Source organism: Dermacentor silvarum, chromosome 1 (genome assembly GCF_013339745.2).
Source record: "Dermacentor silvarum isolate Dsil-2018 chromosome 1, BIME_Dsil_1.4, whole genome shotgun sequence".
In the NCBI taxonomy this organism is placed as follows: domain Eukaryota; kingdom Metazoa; phylum Arthropoda; class Arachnida; order Ixodida; family Ixodidae; genus Dermacentor; species Dermacentor silvarum.
In genome coordinates this window covers 70,127,827-70,140,691 of record NC_051154.1, presented here as the reverse complement: position 1 = coordinate 70,140,691, position 12,865 = coordinate 70,127,827, and the positions used below count along the sequence as shown (strand labels likewise).

Sequence of the window (12,865 nt, the reverse complement as noted above, 5' to 3'; positions counted from 1 at the left end):
TAGCATACAATGGGTAATAATACACCCATGGATTTCCGTAATCACATTTTATTTAGGGAAGCGCCGGCGAGTGCGACTGGCCGCATTCGAGAACGGCAACGTATACGGATGTTGATTGCGCGTCGTGTTGTCGCTTTTAGCTTTTTGCGTGTGCACTGTACGAAATGAGGAATGGTTTATTTCAAATCCGTATGGTCAAAACTGAAGTACAGAAGCAGCTTTCCTCATCCTAATAGCTTAATTAGCTTCATATCAGTCCGCCAGCAGCAGACGCACTAACTTGGCCACTGTGATAGGCTTAACCTCGGCTGAACGCGATCGGCATCGGCTCAAACTGTGTTTGCGGATGGCGAGGGCTGAAGTTCGTGCAGCCAACAACGCAACACCGCTTGCCACCCCGCATCACTTGCCCGTCCACAGGGAATGCAACTTCTCGCGACAGCAACATCTCACACCAAGCGCTAGCTCACGATCGTCGACTACTGCACGCTCTCGTCGCTGTCGTCTGCATGATCCCGGCATGCTCTGCGTGGACCATTCCTGACGTCATGCACAATGTGGCCTGTAACTGAGGCGGGGGCAAGGTACGGTGCTCGAGGCAATAAATTAAATTCATTTGTAAAAAATTTGTGCAACTCTCAAGCCTGCTTTTTTTAGGACATGACGGAGGTATTCAGAGGAACAGACCCAGCGAATTTCATCGACATCCGTTGACATCGAAAAATCGCCGGAGTTGCCCTTTAAGGCGCAAGCATACGCGCGCAAGGATAGGGACAACGAGAAAAGGTGGAGATATGCGATGAGGCTGATAACGATTATTATTATTATTATTATTATTATTATTATTATTATTATTATTATTATTATTATTATTATTATTAGTAGTAGTAGTAGTAGTAGTAGTAGCAGTAGTAGTAGTAGTAGTAGTAGTAGTAGTAGTGTAGTATTAGGCACTCACTACGGTGAGGGGGCCCGTGTAATTCCATCCCATGTTATGTGCACAGAGTTTCACTAGTCAGTGGTTGGCCCGTCTCGCTGGGGCGCACAGTAAGAGCGTAACAATGCGTCATTATTCATTGGTCTGCGGCCGTTAAAGCGGCATCGAAATAAGGCCCCCACCCCCGTCCCCCTGGGCTACGCAACGGGTCGCTTCGCTCCTCTTGGTAGGAGCCCTCCGTGTCAGCATAGGACACAATAACAAGTACTGCAGAAGTCAAACGAGGAAAACAATTCCGCAGCAACGTTCAAAAAAAGAAATAAAAAATGCTGAAGGCGTAATTCGAAACCAAAACCCCACAATAATGAGCCCAACGCTCTTGCACGGCGCCCTGGACCAGACGGAAAGTGTCACTACTACACAGGCTCTGCATCAGCTGCTGTTACCCCGTAACTATAGTGTTATGACTATAGTGAAGGGCCCTCACGCTGTAGTCAGTTCATTACTACTACTACTACTACTACTACTACTACTACTACTACTACTACTACTACTACTACTACTACTACTACTACTACTACTACTACTACTACTACTACTACTACTACTACTACTACTACTACTAATACTAATACTTTAACCTCTTCAGTCACGCGACTTGTTTTTGCCAACTCTATCCACTGGAGGCAAGTCCTGGCATGGCGCTAGGGGTAAATGAAACCCCTTGCATACAATGTGGCTCCATTTCAATTGAGCACGCTGAGTATTTTGCACACAAGATCACATTGGTAAATGCCGGTTTAACGGGTGTTCGACGTACTCCGTTCCCTTAGCGATGGCGAAAGACCCGTTTTCCCTCTCTCGTATTGCTTGCACCTAATGACTAACTTGTTCATGCGCTTCCAGTCGACCAGTCTGTTCTTCACAGAAAAAGGTAGAATGAGAAAAAGAACACCGCATGAATGAATGTGCACTAGATCAATATTTAATTAGTCTAATTATGAGTACTGACTATAAAATGAACGAAGCATCATCCTACTGCCTGACTTTCCTTCAGGGAAGTCTTCAACGCTTTGTAATAAAATTATGTAACTTTGACACATTTATTGGCAGTCCATCATAATTCGTCACTTCAGGGGATAATTGAAATATGTTAGCCTAGCTGACGGCCTGGCAAACTACTCCGTGAGTAAGGTGAGAATTATGGTATACATAGCGATCACATAAACACGCAAACAGCACATGCGCCCACGAACACGCTAAAAAATTTTACAGTCACTTTAGCATACACTAAAGAGGACGAAGGCGAAAGCCTGCGCGCTCACGAGACATTCATTAAATTAATTTGACATTCTCATTCGAATGCGTTGTTACTTCATATTGTGTTCTCTTTACTTGTTCTCTTATTCGGTCGCCTAGACATTGCCACTGGTTCTGCGTGGTTAATGGCACGTTAGAACGGTCGTTACTTTCGCTTTATTTTTCGTTCGTCTACTTTCTTTAGCGCAGGTAGAATGAGAGGGACACGGAAAGACACATTAGACAAACACACAGCGCTAACTTTCAACAACAGATTTATTTCCAGTTCTCGCACGCGTACCTATACTCCTCAAAACGTCATAGGACACGTGTACATTGCTCAGCAAAATTGGAGAAAACCGGGAAAACCACATGCAGGCATTCTTGTGGCCACACTGACTATTTAAAAGGGTGTCGTCCGTTCAACGCGAACAGAGGTAATTGAGCTCTTTTATTGATAAAGAAATTGATCCGTTACAGGCGCATGCATCACCTAAATGTGGCTACGTTCGTAGCTTCCATAGTCATTTCGAACTTGCTTCTACTCATGATAACAGTTTCTTTAATGGGTCTCAGACGTCACATGAGGCGTCACTTGAATTTCGGTACCATAACGCAAGAACGTGGGACGGTCGTCGGATTTTCCGACAAATGAGCCATCTAAGGCTTATCGCCTTAATAAGCGAAGGTACTTGGCTGGTGCATGTATACAATATATACAACTTTCCCTTGAAGAACGCTTGGTCCAATTCAGCTAAGCAAGCCGATACTTGATGCTATTACCCTATCACGAATATCGTGAATACTGCAAGAGGGAAAACCTATGCCAAGCACGTTAAAGTAAATGTTGCTTTAACTGGAAATCGATATGTTCAGCATACTTGATCTATTTGTGCTAATCACATTGGAAACCCTTTGAAAACATTTTCAAAGGCCTCGTAATCATTTCATGAAGCCTACGTTCTGCACTGCAAGAAAATCAAACAATTACTGGGGTAATATATTTTTTTTTTTAATTCTGCAGGTCACTGGAGGCGTTGCCTAACTACGTTCGCTTTGGCAACGGCGGCGATGCTTTGCAAGGAGCAAGGCATCACAGTTCTTGCAGTCTGCTGCATCTACGAGCTTGCTTCATGTGCTGTAAGTGCGCTTTAACTTGTGTCATTGCGTGGCTTTTCGTCAAGGTATTCTTGGGTGCTTGAACAGCAATCGTTTGTTCACTTTGTGTGCTCGTATAACGGTAAGGTACCTTCCAACCACTTGCCGAGAAACGGGTCTCAATAGCACTGTTCTGCATCAGGCTGACCACCAACTGAGACGGCGGTTTGGCTAGCCACTCTTGTTAATGAACGAAGCAGACTGACTGGTAGGTAAAGCTTAGGCTATTGACCAACAGCGTAAGTTCACTACACTTTTGCTCTTGGGAGCGAACAATGCCTTGCGCCATCGGAACCACTTTGTTTTCTGTTTTTTAGAAGACAAGGTGTTCTTGGGTGACTTCACAAGGGTTTGACGTACGTGGGATCTGGGTATCTATCTGGCTTCTTGGTCAAAAAACGGCCCTTTTGCGCCTCCAGAGCGCAGTAGCGAGAGTCGCAAAAGGTACCAAAAGGTATGCCTCAACGAGACAAAAAGCGATAATCTGTCGCAAAGCATGTAAAGTTAACAATAAGGGCATATCAGCGCCAATATGGTCGAAAATGAACCACATTGCACCACAGACTGCACTATCTCCGGGATGCCCCTGTCTTCTTGGTCAAAAAAAAAAAAAGAAAGTCGTGTCAACCAAAGTCGGCGCGAAAGAAGACAACGCCGACATGCATGCGGAAAAAAGAGGGGGAGGGGGGGAATATGAGAGAGGAAGAAGCAGAAGAAGAAGAAGCAACACAAGAAGAAGGAGATGGAAAGCGAATGAAAAATTCGACATCAATAAAGGAATAAAGGGGTTGGAAAAAATGTAAGGGCTGACAATGGAACGAACAAAATAATGCGTATAATTTCAAAAATTCATGCTTTTATACAGCACTGCGTCATCTTCAATGCCCCTATTTTAGTAGGTACATATAAAAACATGTGCCACGTGCGTCGACCTTGTCTTCTTTCGCGTCGACTTTGGTTGATATACGCCTTTCTTTTTTGTTCTTCTTTTGCCTGCTCTCTGCAAAAATCTCGAATTTATTGCTTAACCTCGCGTTTGTGTGCGTGGTCAGCTTTGGAAAGAAAAAGTGAAACAAGTAGATGAAGTAAAGCAAATAAAATGCAAGGAAACATGCCATTCGCAGAAAACTTTTACATTCGCAGATAAACATGCGGTATAAATCACTAGAGGAAATCGTCATTAAGTGTCACAGGCTTCATTTATTTAGTTACCAATCTGCTGCCTCGATGCCAAAATGTCAATCAGCTGTACACTTCCATATTGGAGCACCCTGTGTGCCATTGTCGTTAATATATGAGCCGTTTCCTTCGCAGGGAGCTTCGTGGCACAATTTTGGTTTCCAGGTTTCGTACTGACCTGTGATTGCTCGCAAAAAAGCGAAAGCGCAAAGGAAGAAAGCATCTTATCGTGTTTCAGTTTATGTAGAGTTGATGGCTTAAAAATAAAGTAGCGCACTTACCACCGGTCGTCTACTCCTTATAGGGGGTATTTTGCATGGTCGTAGTGTCTCCTCATGAAATGAAGAGTCATTGATTGATTGATTGATTGATTGATTGATTGATTGATTGATTGATTGATTGATTGATTGATTGATTGAGCGAGTGAGTGAGTGAGTGAGTGAGTGAGTGAGTGAGTGAGTGAGTGAGTGAGTCCTGTAACTTTTTTGTATGTGGTGCGCGCGTAGATTCTTTTCCCGTGCTCGAAAATTGCCGAGCGAAAGACATGCGAGCAGCGCATTTGCCAGCCGCCGCTGCCAGCGTGCGCGAAGAGCTTCCCACCAGCTGCGCGAACCCGTCCCGAGCGCTCTGCCAGGTGCCGCCAAGTCCATGGAGTACGGAGGCGGAAGACGGACGCGATTCGTCCCCCCTCCGGAGGACAGCGCCTTGATACTCCCCACTCCTGCATCTATCTCACCCGCTATCTGTTTACCTTTGCGCCTCTTCCCTCGCCTCGACCGCGCGTTCGGGGCCGTTTTCTCCCGTTGTTTGCGTTCGTCAGCTGTGCCCATCTCGGTGTTGATCTTGTTTTTCGGGGTCGGACGCCGGAGGCAAGAGCGTTCGAGAGCGTGCTTTATCCAGCCGAGCCCCCGGCGCAGTTGGCTGCTTCGCTTGACGCGTGACAAATACCATTATCGGCGCCGCTCGATGGACAGACTACTCGCAAACATTTGCGCTCGGCGCAGCGAAAGTGTTCGTGCCGCGACGCGTCCCGCCGATCGATTGCGCCGCGCGTCGGCCGCGTGATTCACGCAGAAATTTCTAAACAAAAGTCATCTTTCCTCCTGGTGCCACTCGCGACGCCTCCGGGAGGGCAACGGCACCGCTGCGGTTTGTGCTTCGTTTTTACCGATGCCAGCCTCCTCCCATCCTCGGCGCCCTCTTTTCTGGCACCTTCCGCGTGGTCATATTTTCCGCTTCTACCTCTCTCACAGTGATGTATTCTGTCCGGCTGTCTGAAAATGAAAACGGAGACGCCTAATGTTTTCTTTTTCTGTATTTTTTTCTCTCGTGTACAACAGGTCACGTTGAAGTCTAAGCTACAAGAGGCTTTTCATATAGCTGTCAATAGCTGGATGCGTCAACGCGATATGACTAGCCAACACAGATAAAAAAATGCACGGCTCTATTTTTGAAAATTGGGAAACATACTGTTTGTTTTTTTCTTAACTTTATTGCTGTTACCTACTTGCGTTTTTATTTTGCAACTGCATCCTTAATTGCTAACTGGCTTAAACGAAACTACCAGCGTAATTTTTTTTCGGACTAGCTGCGGATCGTTAAGGAGACGGTAGTCAAGATGACTACGCGATGCCACTAACACTACAGTGAGCTGCAAATTCACACTGATAAATATGAAAGGGCAATAATTTGGTTAGATTACGCTTGTTTTTGTGGCTTCCTTCTCGGGTTGCAGCTAGAACAGAAAATGTATGATAGTCTAATAGCTTTTAAAAGAATAAATATGTGATGGCTGCAGATCTGTTTATAGTTGCACATCGATAAACAAGTGTAAAATCAGAGAGGAGTGTAACTTTTTTTTTAATTATGGGGTTTTACATGCCTCATTTTGAGACACACCGTAGTGAGGGACTCCGGAATAATTTAGACCACCTGGGGTTCTTTAACGTGCACCTAAATCTAAAAAGTACACGCGTGTTTTCGCATTTCGCCCCCATCGAAATGCGGCCGCCGTGGCCGGGATTCGATCCTGCAACCTCGTGCTTACCAGCCTAACACCATAGCCACTAAGCGACCATGGCGGGTAGAGCGAAGTGTAGTGATTGAAACTAGAGACTTTAGCGACAGCAGGAGAAACAAAGCAATTTCAGTACTTTGCGTAATAATGATTCATCGCAAATTTACCTAATTCGTAAATTGCAATGTAATTTCTGGGCAGAAACATGGACTTGTGTTAAGCACGTTGATATTCAGCCGCCGTTGCAACACTGTCCTAACATATTAATTTGAAATATGGCATGCACGCGGGCTAGTTGGTACATTTCGAAGTTATAACAGCTCGAAGGACGGGACAAAAACACAAATGACAGCGCCTCGTCATCTGTGTTCCTTACCTATTTGTCCCGTCATTCGCGCTATTATAACTTCGAAATATTACTCTGCACTTCATCACAATAAATTTGTAGTAAGCGCGTTTTTGACGGGAAAGCGTATTATAGGCAGACGTCACCCGCCTTGGTTGTATCCGTCTGACGAAACATATAGAGGCCGATCCCGAAAGCAGTGCAATATAACACAGTGCCTCCAAGCGCTAGCTGTCACGAGGGAAGAATGCGAAAGGCTGTCACGTGGTGCACTCGCCAGAGTTTTCAAAGAGTGAATTTGGCACGGGAGATGCATGCGTGCGACCGTGGCCTAATGTTTAGAGCATTGGGCTGATGGGCTGGATGACAGAGGTTCGATTCCACCGTCGGTCACGCATTTCTTTATAGCATTTATTTAGGCGGACTTCACCCACTTTGGGAGGTATCGAACAGAAAAATTGTCGTGGCTGTGAGCGTACGCGAGCGCGTCACAGTGTGCACAAAATCTCAATATGGACGCCATGTTTAGAAACTTCACTTTGATGAATGTGCAAGGTCGCCCGTGACGCACTCGCGTGCAGCTGCCGAGACGTCACAATCTACGTATAGAGAGTTAGCGCCGCTAAGTTCTGGCTAGCACTATATATATATATATATATATATATAGTGAGCGCAGTGAGCACCGTCTTTCACATACTACTGAAGGCTTTTTATTTTTCATATTTTATGAGATGGAGGAGACGTTGGAGCTCTGACACGACGCCAGCCGCTCCTTTTCTCGTGATAAAAAAGTATTAGGGCACACATAAGTTCGTTTGTACACACGGTGTTTGTTGGGAAACAAACCTGTTATAATAGAACTATATACACACAACGACGCTACCGTATAGCGGTAGCGTTCCGGGGACTGCTGAGGACCGCGTCTACATGCATCTTCTGCGAGCCCGCAGGTGTGCGTACACAAGTGAGCATGCATGCACGCATGGTACGTAATCAGTATTTTAACAGTGAAATCGTGGTACATTCACTGACTTGCGACCTCAACGCCGAGCAGTGAGCGTACCACACTCTTTGCAATTATCGCAATTGGCTTCGTAAGCTGGGCTCTTGTTCCCACTGGGAGGCTTTCTTGAATAGCCTTAGTTCCGCGGTTGAAGCACGTGTTTTGTTGAAATAAATTAGGTTGTCGAGGTGGCGGGGGGCTGAGCAGCGTAATAGCTTTTTACAATGTATTGCATACTTATGCCATGGAAACAATAACTACGTAGCATGTGAAATGAAACATGGAGGCATTGTGCTGCATCTCTAAACAGTAAGATATTACTTTTTTAAGCAACACTAACCCAGGGCATGGGTTAATTTCACATGTCAAGTCTCAAGTACCTGTCCTCAAGCGTGTCCTCAAGCCCGTGTCAAAAGTGAGCTACGACCCATTCTGTTGCGTATACAAAATTCAAGAACGTGAGCTGGACTTATTCGATTTCATTAACGTCGCACGACATTCCGCCCAAGGAAGTTCCGTGTTATGCCCTCGCACTTGCAAACAAGTTCCACATTATGCAGATATAAACCTTACAGGGACCATCCAGCTCTATTCGTGGAATTGTAATCACCACCATGTATTCCTATAGAAGCTCCGTTACATTTCCTTTCTTTTTTGCGCCCGAAAACGTCATTATAGAAGCTTTTAGTTTGTTTTAATAACTAGAGCAGGTTACTAAGGCATGCAACAATAAAAAAAAAGATGCCCTGCAGCTGCTTCGAAATTTTCGCGTTTCTCAATAATTGCAAAAAACGTTGACAAACATTTCGAAAGTAAGCAACAAGAATGATTGCACAAAATTGCAAGCATGCTAACCAGCCAGCCGCAGAGTAGCTCTCAGAGTTTGGGCCAAGCTTTCGCACAGCTCCGCAACGGGCTCGGGTTCACTCGAAAGCCCGCACCTGGTCTTGCACATAGAACGGATATGCGCCAACCAACTGGCCTTGGTTTCCGGGCTCAGCCAGGAGCCGGAACCCGCTGTGGTGGCGCAGTGACTATGACGGTGTGCTGCTGAGCCCGAAGACGCGGCGTGGATTCGTCGCCGCCGCAGCGGCATTCTCACGGACCCGGGATGCAAGCACGCTCGGGAACTCAGATTTAGCGTTAGTGTCCCAGGTAGTAAAAGTCAATCCGTATAACTCCTCTACAGCGTGTCCGTAACCCACTGTGCAGCGTTTGGGCGTAAAATTACACCAATCACTATGTTAATTAAGCTGGGCACGAAACAAAGTGCCCTGTAATTGATCGGGTGGCTACATTTAGAGCCAGACTTCAGACCTACACCAATACGTAGATTGTTCACATGCCGCTACAAAGGTTTCCTGCAAGGGGTGCCTCCCGTAATATTTTGATAGCGATCGCTGTCACTCCCTCCCAATCAAAACATCTTTTTGTTGTTGCTAACCGCTATTTTACTGCGAAGCGTGCTTTGCCTATGCATAACTACATGTGAGGCGAAGCCCAACCTCAACACGTAACAAAGATTATTAACTTATCAAAAGCTCCACATATTTGTTCTGAGCTGAGCTTATGGATAGTCACCAGAAAAACATATTAATCAACAAATGGCTGGAAATGACTTAGACAAAATACTCGACATGATGAATAAAACCAAACAAAGAAATAATGAAGAAACTGGACAACGAGGACTTAAGAGCAATAAAAAATATTCATATGCATATTATAAGTATTCCCATATCGTTTATTCGGCACTTAAAGTATATTTACTTCAGCAATAAATGTGCTAGCAGATATAGCAATCCATATTTCTACTATATTATGAGAGTCCGGTGCTCCTGTATGGTTGTACTATTATGAAAAGTGAATACTGTAAAATATGGCATGGGACATGGCGTCTTTATTTCCCGCTTTTCTCACGTCAAATTTTCTTCTAGTGTTGTTCGCGTTTGTCATATGACCAAACAATGTCTGTCTCTCTCTCTCTCTCTCTCTCTCTCTCTCTCTGTGTGTGTGTGTGTGTGTGTGCGTGCGTGTGCGCGTGTGCGCGTGTGTGTGTGTTAGCGATTGCAACCTCACCGTAAAAATGCTTGGTTGTTCCACCTAGTTTTTTTATGAAATACTCTTTTGTGCAGTTCAGCACCAAAGTAACTGGAACGCCCGTGTATTTCGTCCCACATTTTGTGACATAATATCACGAAACTGGTGTCATCCTGGAGATTCAAGTGGATACGTCTTGCAGACTCGCCGACTACAATTAGTAAATTGCAATATGTGCAATAAAGTAATAAATTAAGACGGTAATTTGTGTTTTTTATTAATCAGTTCAATATGTGTTTCGATTTCTCGTGCTAGTAGCCTCTTTGAATAATCCAGCCCAAGGACAAATATCATGCTATTTGCCACAGATGATCTTTAAAAATTACGGAAAGCTTAAAAATGATCACCCTGTATAAGCCTTCAAACCTTTCTTTTTGGCAAAATTATAAAATTCAGCATTACATATCAAGCTTGAAATCTTAATAAATGACAAATGGTAACAGATTAGGCAACAACAAACATTGGGTGCTTTACTCATTTTTGTGCTGGCACATGTTCGACTTCTGAATGCTTTCCGTTGGCTTTTAATAGAACCCCTGGAGCTCGTCGTGGACAACTACGTGGGGGGCACGGAAAGATAGCCTCTACCGAGTATTCACGTTGGCGTCGTTGGCGACTGCAGCAGTTCTGGCGCGCATTCACTTAAACGGGCCCCACCTGCCTGCCTTCAACCGGTGAGTATTACTTCACTTTACCATTTTTTAGAGCGCAGCTCTTAGGCGCCCGTTCCTGCGTAGAGCGTCGGCGTCCGTCGGCATCCCTCGGCGTAACCGAGCGAACGAGCGCAGCGAAGGATGAAAGAGCGAACGCGAAGCGTAGCAGGAGACGAAAGACGGTGATAGCAAAGAGATCGCGAGGAGGAAAGCGGAGGAGGAGAGTATGGCGAAAGGGTGAGGAGGAAAGCGGAGTGCCGCACGAGACAGCTTCCACAGCGGCGACCAGGCATGCGGCGAGCGCGTCCACCGATACCATATATGGAAACAAAGCGCTGGCGTGGGCTTCGGACACACTGCGTCGCCGCCGCCGCCGCCTCTAGACAATGTGCTTCGCGCGAGCCACGCGTTTCCGTGTTGACGTTTTCTTTCTGAACAATGAGCGACGCAACCGGTGGAAATGCTTCGTCTGGCGCTGCCTGACCAGAGGCTCAGCGACGCCGCCGAGAGGACCCTGTCGTTCAAAATCAAATTCTCTGCCACAATATATCGCGAATTCAAAACACCTAAACAACTGCGCTCAAAATTCGCATTAGGGAGTATAGTAATCAAGCGCCATTTTTTATCTTTGTTTTCAATTTGGTAATCACCTCGTTAAAGCAAGAGCAGTGTAAAGAATGGCAGACACCTGACAACGGCCTATTATGCTGACTAAATATTAACGACATCTGGTGCACCTATGCATTTAAGACAAATATTGCATAAAAGAAGCAACAATGCATTACCTACAAAAAAGACAAATTCGTAAAGAAACACCGTGAACAATATGAAACAAGTGCTATAACTCAAAAGAAAATGTGGCAGGTCATAGACCACCGTTCTTCCCATAGTCAAGGAATGCATGCAAGTCATTAGTACATGTAACCAGTTGTGTCTCACATGAAAAATATTTCCGAGAACAATGTTGACTGCGGTGAAAGGAATTATTTGAACTATGATAGCTTGTTAAATTGGTGAAAATGATGTTCTCAAATATTTTACATGGGACAGACGTAAGGGATATTGGCCGATAGTTACGTTGGTTATGCGTGTCACCAGACTTGTGAAGTGGAACCACCTTGCCTGTTTTCCAATCTTGTGGCATTTGCCCGTCATGAAATGATCTAATAAAAATGCAATGCAGAAAAATATAAGACACGTGTTCAGTGTTTTAGAGAAACTTCGAATGAATTTCATCGGTACCGCACGAGGATGATCGTTTTAGGTAGCGAATGATTTTGCCTATGTCACAAGGGTAAAAAATGACGAGATCCAGTGGAAAGTACTGTGTACAGAGTCAGATGAAAGGTCAGATATTATAGAATCGTTAAACGAACGTGCGAATGTGTCATTAAGTAAAGAGGCCCTGAGGTGTTTTGGAACTGGTTCACCTGATTGGTTAATTAACGATATAGTTCTTTCATCCTTGTTCTTAATAATATTCCACAAAAGTTACGGGTTAGTTTTTATAAATTTTGGTAATGTGAAACTTAAGAAAGTAAATTTGGCTTTCTTAAGCGCGGAAACGTAAGCATTTGCCGCCCATTTGTAGGCAGCCCATTTATTCGCGTATGCGGACCTTATAGCTGTGCGAGAGACGCCTCCTTTTTTGTTAGATAATCGTTTCAGGTATCGCTTGTACGAGGGGGCGTTGTAAGGATGAGACGGTTTTTAGTGGAATGTGTTTGTTGATAAGGTGCAATGCTTTATTCTTGAATAGTTTCAAAACATCGTCAATAGAGAGGTTAGTTTGGGCTGACAAAAAAAAAAGTCAGGAAAGTTAGTAAGTTCAGTGTTGATGCCGTCATAATTGCCTTTGTTATAATCCCTGATACGCTTTGTGATACAGCCTTTCCACGTTGATCGAATGCAAAGTGTTAGGTGCAGGACGTCATGATCACTGAAACCTGGAATGTAAGTTATAGGCGAGACAATGTCAGGGGATGACGACAGTACGACAGTATCAAATGGAGTAATGACGAAGACCTTTGTGTTACACGTGTTGGAAATTCGACAAGTTTCTACGATTCCAAGTGCCTTGAGCACGTCGATCATCATTGTTCGGCAATTTTCAAAAGCAGTGGTCTTCAACTGTTTGCAGACGCTCTTGAATGCCACAGATGGCGGTGGACACACA

The 12,865-nt window shown here is 44.8% G+C and overlaps 1 protein-coding gene across 2 annotated transcripts in view; it reads left to right on the top strand.

The window, feature by feature from the left end:
- The window catches only part of LOC119465325 (protein O-mannosyl-transferase Tmtc3), a 333,204-nt gene that overhangs the window by 280,545 nt on the left and 39,794 nt on the right, over positions 1-12,865 (top strand). For both annotated transcript variants that reach the window (XM_049669279.1, XM_037726130.2), the window contains 2 exons: positions 3,261-3,376; positions 10,568-10,710. In XM_049669279.1, coding sequence (XP_049525236.1) covers positions 3,261-3,376; positions 10,568-10,710 — 259 coding nt within the window. The remainder of the gene's footprint in view (positions 1-3,260; positions 3,377-10,567; positions 10,711-12,865) is intronic.